This window comes from Electrona antarctica (assembly GCF_951216825.1).
Source record: "Electrona antarctica genome assembly, chromosome: 6".
NCBI classification, from domain to species: domain Eukaryota; kingdom Metazoa; phylum Chordata; class Actinopteri; order Myctophiformes; family Myctophidae; genus Electrona; species Electrona antarctica.
Window position 1 is genome coordinate 42,307,712 of NC_136811.1, and position 16,695 is coordinate 42,324,406.

A 16,695-nucleotide genomic window follows, 5' to 3' on the forward strand; every position below is an offset into this window, starting at 1 on the left:
CCCTAGTTCACGATCAGTTGAAAACCCCTGCTCTAGTTAAATCTACATTTCATACACTTGGTAACTCAATTTTCAACACGACTAACGAGAATGTGCAATACGAATACATTTTCTTGAGTTGTTTTGAAAAACGGTCTGAAGAAAAATAGTGGTCCCTGAGAGAGAGGTAGAAGGAACATCTTCATTGTATACAAAGTAGTGGTTATGCAGTGTTTACTACACTTCCACATTCTGTATTGGCCACATTCCTTGGTAATAACTGAGCTGAAAGGGTGGCTTTATATCTCCTGAGTCAGACACAATATGGGGGGGGGGGGGGGGGCTTCTGAAAACATAAAAAGTCCATAGACTTGGCTGCCACATTACAGCCTTGGCAAATTGAATTGTGCGTTCTTGTTGAACTCAATTTCTCCATTTCAATTCCATGCTCTCTACTTCCCCCGTCAACGTACCTTTATAGGGTGCTATAGTACTGCTCACTTGTGGAGAACTAAGGTATAGAGCTCTGAGATCTCCTCCCATGCTTTGTGGTTGGGGAAGGGGAATTGATCAGGCTCCTTGTTCTCAAAGAAGCTTGTGAGGTTTCTGTTGGCCAACTGTGTGGCATATTCCACTGCGAGGACGTCGAATCGCTCCTTCTCCGTGTCGATATAGCGTTTCCAGAATGTGCGCTGTAGGCAGCTCATCTTAGAGCGGTAGTTTGTGCAGCAAGTGCCAATGTGGCCAACGGTGGCAGCTATGATGACGATACACCAGCCTAGAATCTATATGGATACACAGAAATGTAAGATCACATGTTTACATGCAAATAAAGGAATAATTGCTGAAATTATATGCTGAATAAAGTATCTCAGTCATGCACCATCTGTTCTTGTGCTTGGAAGCAAAATAATGTCAAAATAATGTCTACATTTAATGCTAGAGACACACGCTGGTGCACGCAGGCACGCACACACACATGGAGACACATGCACGCACGCACGCACGCACGCACGCACGCACGCATACACACACCAGCTCAGTGGCCTTGTGATTAGAGATTTCACCCTGAGATTGGGATTGGGTCGGGGTTCAATCCCTGGCCAAGTCATACAATGATACAAGACTATAAAATCACACCCGAGCACAACAGTGACACTTGCCAGGCAGCCAGCCATGCAGCCAGAGACACACAAAGCTCCGTAATGAAGTGGTTGCACCACTTAAAATTTGTATCTAGGTGCATGGTTTGGATTACGTGGGGGTAAATCCCTGTCACATACTAGTGTTTTGTCCATGGTGGTGTACTAGGTGTACTAGGATAGGTTTCTGACCTATGGGTCACATGGCTCAGAAGCCATTAGTTCCCAAGACTACATAGTACATACCTAAAGTTACTCAAATATCTGATATCAGTCCTGCACAATTTGTCCTTGTGCTTATCTTGTAACAAAATCCACACTTCATTTGAGAGTTACACACACATTAAATGGAGCAGTGATTATACCTGTGACTGTTAGTCCATGAGCCGGACAAGTTTTCATTACGAAATGAGTGGGCAAAACCATTAGCCTGGTATCCAGCCTGCTTCGCTACGTTCGGCGGATTTTTTTTTCTCTCTTCGCTCTCACTGGTGCTTTGTCCCGCCCCGCACCACAGACCAATCAGAAGCCACGTTAGGTTTCGAAGCTTTTGGCATGTCCCGCCTCCCTTGGAGATAGGAGGCTTTCCAGACTGATAAGCGAAGAGAGAAAAAAAAATCCGCCGAACGTAGCGAAGCAGGCTGGATACCAGGCTACAAAACGAAGCTTTTGGCATGTCCCGCCTCCCTTGGAGATAGGAGGCTTTCCAGACTGATAAGCGAAGAGAGAAAAAAAAATCCGCCGAACGTAGCGAAGCAGGCTGGATACCAGGCTACAAAACCATACCTATATTAAATTGTTTAGAATGTCAATATAAGTAAATTAATATATGATAACACTTCCACAGGAGCAGCTTTTTCATATTTATCACACATTTTGTTATTTTCACCTATATACATGATGGGTGAATAGGATGAAAAAAATTAAGAACTAGTGATCACCATGAAACTTCCCTAGTTGATTAATTACATAAAAACAATGATTTATTGTATTACAAGTTTTCTGAAATTGTATCTTTAAATATGCAAATTAGGCATTATATATATATTATATTATATATAGGAAAATATGCCTGATTTCGCCTAACTTTCCCGAATCAATATTCAATCCAAATATTGGATTGAATATTGTATTGACAGTCAACATTCTTATTTCATTTTGTTAACATGTCAAAGGTTTTAAACGAGGGAATATTCAATGTCCATATAGTAGCCAATGTATCATCTAACTATAAATGCAAAGTCTGTCTGTACAGCTGTACGTTTGTAATCCATGTAACTCGAGAACCGTTCGCCCCACCTACTTCAAATTCGACACACGTGTTCCACACCCCCACAGGGAGTGCAGTGCCCGGTGTCGAGTTGGTCGGACCCATGGTTGTCCAGAACCGCCACAAAAGGCCTCTGCCCGGGCCACTGACATCACAAGGCTCTGCCTCTGCAACTCCATATTTGGGCATGCCTAAATACGGGTTCGTCCCACCGACTTCTGACATCTGCATAGACCCCATATTTGGGCATGCCTGACAAAGATGGGCATAAATGGTGATACCGCTGACATCACTTCTGACATCACGAGCTCAACAGCCAGCTAATAGATGGCAGTTACAGAATACAGATCACCTTTTTTACATGCCAATATGCCCAAAGGTACCCGAGACTACCGCAACTGGATGCGTGACGCACAACAACGTGCACGGAGAGCTGAGTCAGACAAAGCACGAGATGCACGCCTAAAGCTGCAAGATGTGTGGTTGGTGTCAAATTTGCACACTCAGTCCACGCATCACCCTGTGTCCAACCGACATAATCTATCCATTCACTCTGCCCCGCCAACAGTTTCCAGTCCGACCCTGCTTCGGCATGACTGTCAATATGTCTCAGGGCCAGACACTACACCGTGTTGGGGTCTTCTGCATGAGGGACTTCTTCAGCCATGGCCAGTTCTATGTGGCGGCCAGTAGGGTTAGCAAATCAAGCAGGCATTCTTGCTCGAGATGAAGAGACAAACAAGAAGTGCCAGTTTATCAGCAATGTTGTTTTTAAAGAGGTCCTTACAATATAAGTGCAGTGCCCGGTGTCGAGTCGGTCAGACCCATGGTTGTCCAAAACCGCCACAAAAGTCCTCTGCCTGGGCTCTGTGCAGGGCCCCTGCCCATGGCTCCCACGGACTGGTAAATTCAGTCCTTTATTTCCGATTGATAATCAGGCCCTCTTCATGGGGTTGGTTATTGCATGTTTGTAATTTGCACATTGATGTGCATTTCAAGCCATGTCAAGCACGTGCATCCTGGGAGCTTGCATTTGCGACTGCAGCAGCTGCAACACTACATCAGGAGCTGGAGATCCCTGCATCCATTCGACAGTGCGCCAACCATCATCATTTCTGGCCCAGCCATGCTGAACTGGGCTTGGGACTTGCAGGTGTTGTTGAAGACTCCCTCTCCAAATGCCAGCCTGGTAGTTGGCACGCATGGCATGCATGAAAAGACAGTCCTTGCATGGTGTCAGTTGGCTCGACTCAAGTGCCCCCCAAGTGCACAGAAAAGCTGGTTAGTCCGGGAGCCGTGGGGCTGAACGTGGTTTCGTCAGATAAAGTTTCTTTCTCAACTGATTCTTGTAGCTTGGGGAGTTGGGGTCACCTCTCACAAATTCAAAAGGTTGCCCAGTGATATCCCTTGGGCAAATTTAGTTATTAACCTCTTAATGCCTGAAATACTAACAAATCCCTGAAAATAAAGTTTTATGGTATTTCATGCGAATTACTTGGTCTAAATGCATCAAATTTGCTTTCTACATGCGTTTGTGGATGTGGATAGGCACAATGTAGTAGATTTATGATGAATGCATTATTAACTAGAACTGCACTCTGTCGAGTGCCTACTTGCTTGTTGCACACAAGTAGGCCTGGCCTACTAGTGCGCAAGCAGAGCGTGCAAGTACTGTAGACCGCTACAAACGTTCAAATCTCAGCCTCTCTGTGAAAGAACGTTTGCAATATTGAATTATTAGGTTTAGCTATTTGCTACGTACCTTGCTTTTGGAGGAAGAAAAGTAGTATTTTGAAGTATGGTAATGATTACTTGTGCCTGTTATGGCAGTGGTGTCAGATTACATACATGTATACATAGGGGCTTTACCTTTAGTCCACCCGACACTGTAACATGTCATCGTTACGTCACCTTCAATAACCATGAATTACACCCTGGCATTGGTAGCCTACATATATTCATCACGTCATATGCTCATATGTCTATATATGTATATGTCTATATGTATGTATATGTAATTTCTGAGTTGATTAGTGGTATAATGTGGTTACTCGGGTGGTCTGATGCGTATGTCCCTTTAATCCACCCGACACTGAAACATATCATTACGTCACCATCGTAAACCAATTATACCCTGGCATTGGTACATATCTTCATCACGTCATGGGACATACGCTTCGTAGCATGACAGAAAACATACCTGCACGGTCTGCTTCCGTATGTCCCGTGCCAGCATATGACGTCATATCATATGCTGCTAAGGGACATTGGTACATATCTTCATCACGTCATGGGACATACGCTTCGTAGCATGACGGAGAACATACCTGCACGGTCTGCTTCGTGCCAGCATATGACGTCATATCATGTACTGCTAAGGGACATACGCATTGTAGCACCTGACTGATAACATTACTTGCACGCTCTGCTTGCGCAAGTAATTCATGCATATTAACCCCTTCATGGCTCAAACCCCCAAATCCCATACAATATATTGTTTAAATGCATCAAATTAGCTTTCTAGAGTGTTTATCCGCATGAATGTGGATATGTACAATATATTTGATTTCAGAATAGGGCATTTTTAGATATTAACCCCGTCATGCTTAACACAGCAAAAGCCCATAAAATAGGCCTACAATAATTAATGCAAAAGCAACAAATTTGCATTCCAAAATAAATGCTTATTTGGAAGTGGTCATGTCCACCACACCCCCTTTCCTATGAATTAACTCGATCACTTATTACTTTTATTACTTCATTACACTTATTACTGCAGGTCTTTAGGGCTCAGTGGCCTGATAGATCTGTCTTTTTCCATCCGAACTACTCTCGGTCTCATGCTGGTGTAAGATGCCCATCAACATTTTGCCACAAAGATGTTTAAAAGTGGGGGATCTATTCCATTATTTTCTCCCAGACTAGTAGTCTAGTTTCCTCCATAGTTTCCTTAACGGAACAGGACCTGAAGGTCCAGAATGCACTTGCTGGAATGCCTATAGCACAAGATGAGTGTGGAAATCAGACCTGTTTGTAGCTACAGTGATTGGAGGAGATATATCTTGATAGGACATGGTATTTCTAGCTGACCCCCGTCTCCCTGGCATCTCTGCTGACTGACCTGATATTGTAATCACAGTAGACCTATATCTCGAAGATTAGGTAGACATCACTGTCAGACAGGTATGTGGTTGACATCAGCTGGATGGTCCAAAGGTCTGATCCATCAATGACAGTGACATCTGCATCAGCAGCATTCCTCCCAAAGTGACGTCTTCAATGTGGACAATCACTTCTTTTCAATGTACAGTATTTAAAGAATCGATTTTCACTCATCTTCTAACACTGTGCTCATGCTTCTAATCTTTTTTTTTTTTTCTTGGACTTTTTCTTTCTACAACAAACAAAGTGCTGCCTCTTTTCCAATATGCATGTTCATATTTATACCTTGCTTATTCGATGATGCTGTTTATTATTACTGTTCATCGGTGTTGAGGACCCCCTCTAAAATGAGATGATGCATCTCAAGGGGCTTATCCTTTCAATAAAGGTATATACATTTGCATTCCATCCTCTGTGAACATGGCAGTTAAGACTGGTGCCAGCTCATAGGCAAGGCCATCCTCCACATGAACATCACAGTCACTAGACAGGAGTACGATGACCATTGAATAGATATAGTTTAGGTCATACACTTTGGAGTGTATCATTTGAATTGGATTTGGCTGTTGTTGCCACCATCTTCAACCTGAAAAGAAATATGCTACAGTTTCACTAATACAGATGGTAGAAAGCAGATTTGATACATTTGACTTGATTATTGTGCATACAATCTCATTCTCAAAAGATATATTTTATGGCATGTTGGGGTTTTCAGGCATGAAGGGGTTAATAATATGCATTAATAAATAATGTAATAACAAAAAATGCCCAAGGGATATCACTGGGCACCCTCTTGAATTATTAAGAGGTGACCCCATGCTACAAGAATCAGTTGACAAAAAAAACTTTATCTGACGAAACCACGTTCAGCCAAAAATCACCCTTCGGTTCCCGGACTAGGTGGCGTTATGTGTTGATGTCCTCATTCAGCACTTATTTTCAAATTATTCCATTTGTGTGCAGAATTTTGCATTAAAAAGCCATTTAAGCATATATGAAAGTATTGAATAAGTAAAATGACTATTCCAATCAATTACCCTACTTGAATTATGCAGAAAGGTGTGATTATTACAATAATGGCTCAAACGTTGATCATATATTTTTGTAAGAATGTGTGTGGTAATATAGGTGTCCACATATTCAATGCATGATAACGACCACTAAGCTATGTGTCTGCAATGGTTATCATGCCAACTGTGAAGTAGAGATGCACAACAAGTCAAAAAAAATCACACCAGCTTTGCCCACCCATTTGATTCTATAGCTATGGCCCTGGCTCGTGTTATCACACTATAATAGTGTTTCTGATTATATCTCTAGAGTTACAAAACGTATAAACACATGTTACCACTCATATTAAAGCTTAGAATGGTGAGCAGTTTTCTATAGCCATTAGGAACATGTTGGTTCTTAGCACACACTTCCAAAATGGGGATATTTGCAAGCCTTATTTTAAATTTCTTAGATGTGTGTGTGCAAAATACTGCATTAAAAGCCCATTTAAGCATATATGGAAGTTTTGTGGAAGTAAAATAACCATTCCAATCGATTCCCCATATTTGAATTATGCAGAAAAGTGGTTTCATTGGTCTCTGCACAAAGTAAGGTTCAAAAGTTGTTCATATATGTGTTGTCACAATTTGCATGTGGCAATATAGGGGTGCATGTACTCAATGCATGATAACTACCACTAAGCTGCTAGGCTGCGATTGTTATCATACAAAAATGTGAAGTAGAGATGTACAGCTAGTCAAAAATTCAAACAAGAATTTGCCCACCCATTTCGTAATTAACGCGCAAATTAGGGGGGTCTGGCTCATATGGACTATGTGCCCTGAACATTAGCCGCAGGTCCATGCAGACATCATCGCAGGGCACACTGGGCAGCCCCTCACGGCACGTCATTGTCTTGTTCTTACAGAACAGAACCACCACCAGACTGTGATCCAGACCGCTGACAGCACACTCATAAAAGGTGGCGTTCAGCTCAGCAGCCACACACAGCCACATGATAGGGGCTACACACGCACCAGTGAAGATGCTCATGGACACCCTGAGGCCGTAGAAGCAGTTGCCCCGTGAGCACAGTTTCATAGGGTTTAAACAACACCCGGTGTAGAGCATCCACATTCTGGCGCTGACCAACAGGCCAAGACCTAGAACTAGAAGCTGGGCCGAGCAGCAAAGTTAGTTCATAGGCAAAGTTCTGGTCACGGTTGCAGGGACACTGAAAAGAGACCGTTGATAATATACGCTCGCCGCCAATGTTCAAAAGTGCCCTAAAACTGTAACCAATGGTGGACTTCTGCTTCATGAAGAAGCTCAGGACGGTCTTGAAGCTATCCATGACCATGATGCCAGTGAGAATGTTTTAGATGCACTCCAAAAAAGGAAAATGGGAACATAAGAGATGAACAAAAACTTGAACACATGTCACCTTTAGAATCTGTACTCCATACACTGCATGTGTTCTTGCTATGTTGACGTCTGCCGTGTTCTGTGCCCCACTCTTTGGCTCTGGCTTTTTCATTCTTCACTCTCATTTCCTCCTACTGTCATGCTATCACTTTCCTCCCCCCAACATGTTTCTACACTACTTGCAACTCTTTGCAAATAGTCGCAACACCTTGCAACAAAACAAACCACACCAAATTGCAACTCCTTGCAACTGCCATTGGGGAGAATGGTGCAAGTAGTTACAAGTTGAAAGGAGTCGTGTGGCGAATCATCGGTGCGGTTTGGGCTTTAGTCCAGGGCTGAGCATGTATTTAACTTACCATTCATTTTATTAAATAAACAGATTTTTCTCCCACAGTTATACAGTTTATTAAAACAAATAATAAATACATGATTAAATTATCTATTTCTACCAGTAAGACGCCCTGAGGGCGATAAGTGCTGAAACAACAAGGTCTGGGAATGCACATATATGGACCTTTTTTTGTTTTGTTTGTTATTTAACTTTTTCGGGCCGGGTAGGGCGTAAAATGTGTGCTAATTAGTAAGGCCTATCCAGGGTTTGATGAGGTCAGTGTCGTGATCTTCATATATGGAACGTGTCACGAGGCATGATGGACTGACGGCCATATATGGTGGCGTGATGGACAGACGAACGGACTGACTGACATGTTTTGCAGGTTTTCATAGTAATCTGCGACCTACAGTCGCAATTAACTATTAACCATTTTTTTTTTTTTGATTGAGATTGATTTTTTTTCTTCAATATAATGAATTAAAAATGCAAGTTACAATTTTGTGCAACATGATTAAAATGTTGGACTACCTCCAAAAGACAAGTAGTTGCAAGCTGGTTGCAGTGGAAACTATTTGTGTGGACTGGTCTCTGTGTGCCCTGGATGTCAGTAGTGAAAAAAGGAACCAGATCATGTACAGACAGGCAGGCCTTTATCCCAAGCATATGGAATGCAGTTGTAAACACAATGAGACACATCATGCTATCTGGGGCTAGTAATGCAAATGGTTTTGTTAATAGCCTGTAAGTATGTTTTAATGCACATGTAAGACATTTAACGTTTAACAATGTTGTACATCTTCAGCTGAGAAACAATTCTTTGGATTCAAACATGTATTAGAAAAAAACAACAATCTACATTTCATACACTTGGTCACTCAGTTTCCAAAGCAAGAATGTGCAATAAGAATACAATTTCTTGAGTTGTTTTGAAAAACAGTGGTCCCTGACACTGCTGACAGAGAGGTAGAAGGAACTTCTTAATTGTATACAAAGTAGTGGTTATGCAGTGTTTACCACTTCCACATTCTGTAATGGCCACATTCCTTGGTAATAACTGAGCTGAAAGGGCAGCTTTGTAGCCTGTGAGGCAACTAACCAACATCTCCTGAGTCAGACACAATAGGCATAAAGTATGATAGCAATATTAATTTAAACACATTTAACAAATAATTAGTGTTCACAATTTAGTGTTTCTTGAGTATATCTCCATTCTTCATAAGGGAAAAAATGCCTTGGCAAATTGAATTGTGCTTTCATGTTGAACTCAAGCCATCTCAAATCCATGCTCCAAGTTCATGACGGGCCTCTTCTCTGGGCTTAGGTCTCTACTGCCCCCGTCAACGTACCTTTGTAGGGTGCTATAGTACTGCTCACTTGTGGAGAAGGTATAGAGCTCTGAGATCTCCTCCCATGCTTTGTGGTTGGGGAAGGGGAATGAAACAGGCTCCTTGTTCTCAAAGAAGCTTTTGAGGTTTCTGTTGGCCAACTGTGTGGCATATTCCACTGCGAGGACGTCGAATCGCTCCTTCTCCGTGTCGATATAGCGTTTCCAGAATGTGCGCTGTAGGTAGCTCACCTTAGAGCGGCAGTTTGTGCAGCAAGTGCCAATGAGGCCAACGGTGGCAGCTATGATGACGATACACCAGCCTAGAATCTATGGATACATAGAAATATAAGATTACATGTTTTATTCAATAGAGAGTATGCGCATGCTTAAAGTGAATGGCACATCGAGTGGCAAAGCAACAGGCAAAATGAGTTTAACATTGTTTAATGTTGTTTAATGCAATCAGATAAGACTTTTCTGTATGGGCTGTCAAGGCCAGAAAGTAGTTTTTTGCACTCAGAGGCGTTCCTGCATAACTTCCTGGTTTGATGATGATGTCACACGCATACCCTCTATTTAAAGCAAATAAAGGAATAATTACAGAAATGATATGCTGAATAAAGTTTCTCAAATATCTGATATTAGTCATTTGCCATCTGTTCTGGAAAGAAAATAAAGTCCATATTTAATTCTAGAGACACATAACGCACGTGCACACACGCAATTGTGCGCGTGCGTGCGTGCACACACACACACACACACACACCAGCTTCAGTGGCCTTGTGATTAGAGTTCGTCCTGAGATTGGTATTGGGTCTGGTTCCAATCCCTGGCCAAGTCATACAAGACTGTAAGAATTGTATCTACAGTAGCCTACCTGTAGGTGCTTGGTTTGGATTACGTGGGGGCAAGTCCCTGTCACATACTAGTGTTTTGTCCAGGTGGTGTACAAGAACACTACCGAAACAGGATATAGGCTTCTGACCTTTGGGTCACATGGCTCAGAAGCCGTTGCTTCCCAAGACTACATACCTAAAGTTACTCAAATATCTTATATCAGTCCTGCTGCTGCACAATTTGTCCTTGTGCTTATCTTGTAACTAAATCCACACTTCATTTGAAAGATTTACACACACATTAAATGGAGCAGTGATTACCTGTGACTGTGCCCTGAACATTAGCAGCAGCTCCATGCGCTCATCTTTGGATAGTTTGGATCTGTCGCAGGGCACGCGGGCCAGCTCCTCCCGGCACGTCATTGTCTTGTTCTTACAGAAGAAATCCCCCACCAGACTGTCATCCAGACCGCTGACAGCACACTCATAAAAGGTGGCGTTCAGCAGGGCCACACACAGCCACATAATAGGGGCTACACAGGCACCAGTGAAGATGCTCATGAACACCCTGAGGCAGTTGCAGCAGTTGCCCCGTGGGCACAGTTTCATAGGGTTCAAACAACACCCGGTGTAGAGCCTCCACATTCTGGCGCTGACAAACAGGCCAAGAACCAGAAGCACTGCAGCTGGGCCGAGCAGGAAAGTTAGTCCATAGGCAAAGTTCTGGTCACGGTTGCAGGGACACTGAAAAGAGACCATTGAGAATATTCGCTCACCTCCAATGGTCAAAAGTGCCATAAAACTGTAACCAATGGTGGACTTCTGCTTCATGAAGAAGCTCAGGACGGTCTGGAAGCTATCCATGATGCCAGTGAGAAGGTTTCAAATGCACTCCGAAAAGGTAAATGGGTATAAAAGAGATGAACAAAAACTTGAACAAATGTCACCCTTATAATCTATATACTCCATACACTGTGTTCTTGCTATGTTGACATATGCTGTCGTTCTGTGCCCCGCCCTTTGGCTCTGGATTTTTCATTCTTCACTCTCAGCTCCTCCTACTGTCATGCTATCGCTTCCCCACCCCAACATGTTTCCCCCAGTTTGACTGCATGTCTACCCCCAAATATTTACTGATTCTTCACTCCACTTTCTTTTCCCACCCTTTCCTCATCTATTCTGCGTGTCTCCCTTTCCGCCCTTTCTGGCTGATCAGGAGACTAGTTGGCTGAATTCCTGCCCATCTGGTTTTTGAGACATCAGACGCCTCTGTTCTGTATAGTGATGATGTAATGAAGAACACACCCTTTAGGCTCACTTAACATGGTAACAGCTAATACCGAAAGCAAACAGTATACAATGCTACAGTATGCTGCATGTTGCATATAGTATACTATACTAAATGACAAATTATCCACTGTCCAAACATATCTTTGTGTTTATCCTATACACATTTGCAGTTTCTGGGTAAAATTGGGTACATCATTTGCCAAAGAAGCAAGTTAGTCAGAGATGCGTTATAGGTTCTTGTAACACTGAAGTATATGTTGTGATTCATTTTAGGAGTTGTACAACAAATCTCTCTCGCTCTCTTTCTCTCTCACACACATGCAAGCACCTCTCTCTTTCACACACACGCACGCACGCACGCACGCACGCACGCACGCACACAAGCATGCACGCACGCTCACATACGTACGCATGGGTGTGAACTCTGAATTCTCCTCTTTTGCCTTTAAGTCACAGAGGGCTGTGTTTGAGCTGTCCTCCATTACTGATGGATGGGTCTCTGTTTCCCCAGTCACCCCACATACATGCACATCATACGCACACGCACGCACACACACGCGCACGTGCACACACACACACACACACACACACACACACACACACACACACACACACACACACACAGTTTACTACCTATTATGTAAAAAATAAAATAAATTAAAAAAATAAACTTTTTTTTTTTCCTTTTTTTTTTTAATAAATATTTGTACATTGAAAAACTGTGTACATGGTGACTATAACTATACTCTACCTGATCTTGAGGCCTACAAAATCGGGAAAAAAATAAAAAATAAAAAAAATAAACTTTTTTCTTTTTTTTTCCTTATCAACTAGTCAACTAGTACCAACAAGGTCGACTAGTGGATTTACTAGTCGACTAGTAAACTAGTCGACTAGTTGCTTAATGCCCCACACACACACACACACACACACAAACGCGCGCACGCACGCACGCACACACGCACGCACGCACGCACGCACGCACGCACGCACGCACGCACACACACACACACACACACACACACACACACACATTTCAGGACTGCAACATGTATTTCTTTAAGCACAGCTATTTCATCTATTAATATTGGAATTATGATGGGGGGAAAAGTCATGCCATCTTTTCAGCGTCTTCCAGCGTCTGCTGGAAGACTCATGACTATAGCTGTCAGTGTCTATTGTGCAGATGAATACAGTACTGAGAGTCAGATAGAGAAGTGTTCTCTATCACTTCCTCTGGTTTTTATGCTCCATTCTCAAAGGATATCCGGTCTTGCAACCGCTATTACAGTGAGTGAGTCTGTGAGTGTATTGATTTTACAGCACTTAGACAGCAAATCTAGAGCATAGATTCTGAGTGTATACCATACCATTACACTCATTACATATTGCTACAATCACATGTAATACATGTACTAAATTCAACAATATCTACATAATATCTACAAGTTCACATTCATTCTAAGCTTTGGTTCAGGTTACATTCAGAGTCAACAGTGCATTGAAAACGTTAATACAATAAATCAGTAAATCACATCTTGGCCATACAAATATGAGCTTAATTTCAACAATGATTTGGACCACAAAGACAATGTTTAAGTTGGCATGTGCAGAGAAAATAGGTCAGCTATTCAGTGTTGTGCCTACATGTTTTCCTGCAATACCACAAGTTGCTGAAGATGTTTCTGGTATCCTGTCAGGAAACAGACATTGTCAGCACCCTACTTGGTTTCCAAGCTATGACTGTAACACTTGACCACATAACCACATGATAATGAGAAATCGTATAATACCGCCTGTTGTAACATCCAGACTATTTTGAAGTGTTCAAAATTAACAAAACGGTGCAAGATTTGTAGGTCAGCAAGTCTACACACCAAAATGATGAGCACTTACATACAGTCTTGTCTGACAAAAACAGGCCACATAGTAGCACATACCTGCACAAATATATCCTTTTATTTTGTAAACAAATCACACCTGTGTGAACTGAGTGGTGCAACTCCCCTCTCCCCCCTGCCTCTCTCTCTCTCTCTCTCTCTCTCTCTCTCTCACTGGTACTCTAAAGTCTAAACAGTCACATAGGTTAGGACGGACATTGCTGTTCCTTGGAGCACCACTCAAAAATGACTTGCTGAGGATAGTTTCCAAAGGAACCTGATTTGTACTTATTTGCACGTTGTCTCGCTCCCAAAAATAACAAGTCTACAAGCTCATAGAGTCATAACGCATTGCAGTGTGATACGTTGTGAGCGTGTGTAAGCTATATCAGTTATTTTCAGTGCAAGACACTTCCACGCTAAGTATAAATTAGGCATCACAATGGCATTTTAGCCTCGTCCAAAAAAGAAAGTACAGCAGGATTGTCAGGGCTGGGACCATCTGACTGAATGGAGTGCAGTATTATTGACCCCATGCCATGGTCAGGACTATGGCGATTATCTGCTTCCCTCTTATCACACTCCACATACTGGTGCATGATGCTATAGTAGTGGTCGTTGGGGTTAAACCTGTAGAATCTGGAGATCTGCCGCCAGTCTTGGTTGGAAGGGGAGATGATAGGCGCAGGTGGCGTCTGCTGGAAGAAGCTCTTAAGGTTCCTTTCGGCGAGTTCCTTGGCATGTTTTGCAGAGTAAGACTCCAGCAGGGCGTTCTCTTCCTGGGCATAGGCCCTCCAGAACTTCAGCTGCAGGTAGCTGATGGGGGATTTGCACCTCGCCACACAGGTCAGGATCAGGTTGGACACTATGATGGATGCAATCACCAGCCAACCCGCTATCTGTAATAACCACCGTCCACAATTAGTTAGGTAAAGTTAGTGCACGGAAAAAATGTGTTCATAAAGGTGTCTACTAACACATATCAATTTGTTCCAATTTGTTTCCCTTGGGAAACTTTGTGACAGCTGCTGAAAGTTGGGGTACCTATAAGGCAAAATACGTTATGCTTTAAGTAGCAACATGTGACATGTCAAACTAGAGGGTTTTCATGATTCTGAATCCATTGCAAGCATTCATTTTGCAAGAAAAACACTCCTTCGGCTAAAAACGGCCATAGCCGTCAGGTCAGCACATTTGGGCAAGTGGATATTTAGCCCAAGGAGTGTTTTTCGTGCAAAACTAATGCTTGCAATGGATTCAGAATCATGAAAAACCCCTGGTATGTCACATGCTACTTAAAGAGAATGTTGCCATATATATGTTGTTAATGGTACCCCAACTTTCAGCAGCTGTCACACAGTTTCCCCAGGGAACCAAATTGGAACAAATTGATATGTGACAGTTCACACCTTTATGAACACATCTGTGAAAAAGCTAGTGGTAAGCATTTTTCCCCAGGTTTGTCGTTTAGGTATGTCAGATGTATAACTCATGCATAACGTAGCCTACTAAATAAACAACATGGGAAAAAGCTGCAGAGACTATAAACAAAACCACCTTTCTGTTTACAGTGGAAACAGTGCCACTGCACTTGCTCACCTGGGATTCTGCACGAAGAGTTGCGAGGACATCATCTTTGTATGGCACAGTGCTTTTTCCAGGGCATGGAAACTTGTATAGCTCGTCCTGGCACTTTGATTGTGACAACGTACTGCCACAAAGATGATCTTTAAAGACGGTTACATTAACACCAGTGAAAGCACACTCAAAGTAATTACCATTGAGCAGGGCCACGGCAATCCAACTGAAAGGTGCCACAACTGCGGTTGTGGTTATCTGCAAGAACATGATCATAACTGCAATACAAGTTTTCACTCTGCATAATTTAGATAATTTAGATTTGTGAACACATAGTCCAGTAAACAGTTTCCATGTCTTTTTGCTTAAGATGTATCCTAACACTAACAGTGCCAGTGCAGGCACGAGAAGAAACACCATGCCATAGAAAAAGTTCCAGTCATTGCAGGGACACCTGAACACTGCCGTTGAGAATATTTGCTCTCCGGCTGCAGTCAACAGAGCAACTAATCCAAGGTTGGTCTGTTTATTAGCAGCAATGCTGAGGACGGTCTTGAATTTGTCCATGTTTCTGTGCAACGGACGCGGACGGTGCCTCTGCTCTGAGCGTTTGAATGGAAATGTTTCTTGTTCCCCTTATAGGTTACATTTAGTTCCCCTATCCGTTGCGTCAGTTCCCCCCCCCCCCCCCCCCCCCCCCCCGCCCCCAACAACACGGTGTCAAGTGGCTTAAATACCCACTGGAGTCACTACCATCATGGTTTATTTATGGGTGAGGGTGATAATAGTGGTAGGCTATTAGGCGCGAGGTGTCACTCAACGCTGGTAAAGCAAAAATAAAGAGTCATACCAAAACTCCCCATGGATAGGATGTGCTGCACCGGCATATTTTGACTAGGGTACCAGGCTGGGGCCCGAGTCTGCACTCGCGAGGTCGAGGTTTTGCCCTGAAAATTCATTTTCAGGGCAAGACCCCATTTGAAAAGGATGCTCAGTTTGACATGCATAGGCTACTGACCCCCATTTAATGCCATTTATATCTGGGACCCCCCCCCCCCCCCCCCCAAAAAATTGATTTGATTGATTGATTTATTAACAGTTTGCAGAATTACAGTACATTTCAAGTACAACTCAATACAACTGTTAACTGTGAGTGGACGACACCATAAAGCATTACACTTGTTTACAATAGGGCCCACCATTTTCAATTCATGAAAATGTTCAATGCATGATGCCCATGCATGGTGGAAAATAGCTTGTCCTAACTTTGAAACGATTTGTAAATAAATGTAAAAAAAATGTAATTTATTTCAAATTATTGGAAAAACGTTTTGAATATTTTTGAAACATTTTAACATATTGTTCTTGTATGGGGGTCCTTGGAACAAGCTATTTTCAGATCCGATGTGGGTCCGCCGTCCGCGGGCAATACTATTTGAGGATGCTTGACAGATCCTTGATCTAAGGACCAGACGC

The 16,695-nt window shown here is 42.7% G+C and overlaps 2 protein-coding genes and 1 pseudogene across 3 annotated transcripts; all 3 read right to left on the reverse strand.

Moving 5' to 3' along the window:
- Positions 1–476: 476 nt before the first annotated feature.
- Positions 477–7,900, reverse strand: LOC306925099 (calcium homeostasis modulator protein 5-like; annotated as a pseudogene). The gene is made up of 2 exons: positions 7,387–7,900; positions 477–764 (listed from the first exon to the last, which is right to left on the reverse strand). The product of its transcript is annotated as a calcium homeostasis modulator protein 5-like (transcript).
- A 1,163-nt stretch (positions 7,901–9,063) lies between these two features.
- On the reverse strand, positions 9,064–11,556 carry calhm5.1 (calcium homeostasis modulator family member 5, tandem duplicate 1). The gene is made up of 2 exons (XM_079503193.1): positions 10,793–11,556; positions 9,064–9,962 (listed from the first exon to the last, which is right to left on the reverse strand). Exons 1-2 carry the CDS (start codon positions 11,333–11,335, stop codon positions 9,573–9,575), a joined length of 933 nt encoding a protein of 310 aa, XP_079359319.1. The 5' UTR covers positions 11,336–11,556; the 3' UTR covers positions 9,064–9,572.
- Positions 11,557–13,900: 2,344 nt separating this feature from the next.
- Positions 13,901–15,822, reverse strand: calhm6 (calcium homeostasis modulator family member 6). Its single transcript, XM_079503568.1, has 2 exons — positions 15,241–15,822; positions 13,901–14,540 (listed from the first exon to the last, which is right to left on the reverse strand). Exons 1-2 carry the CDS (start codon positions 15,784–15,786, stop codon positions 14,079–14,081), a joined length of 1,008 nt encoding a protein of 335 aa, XP_079359694.1. The 5' UTR covers positions 15,787–15,822; the 3' UTR covers positions 13,901–14,078.
- Between the last annotated feature and the right edge of the window lie 873 nt (positions 15,823–16,695).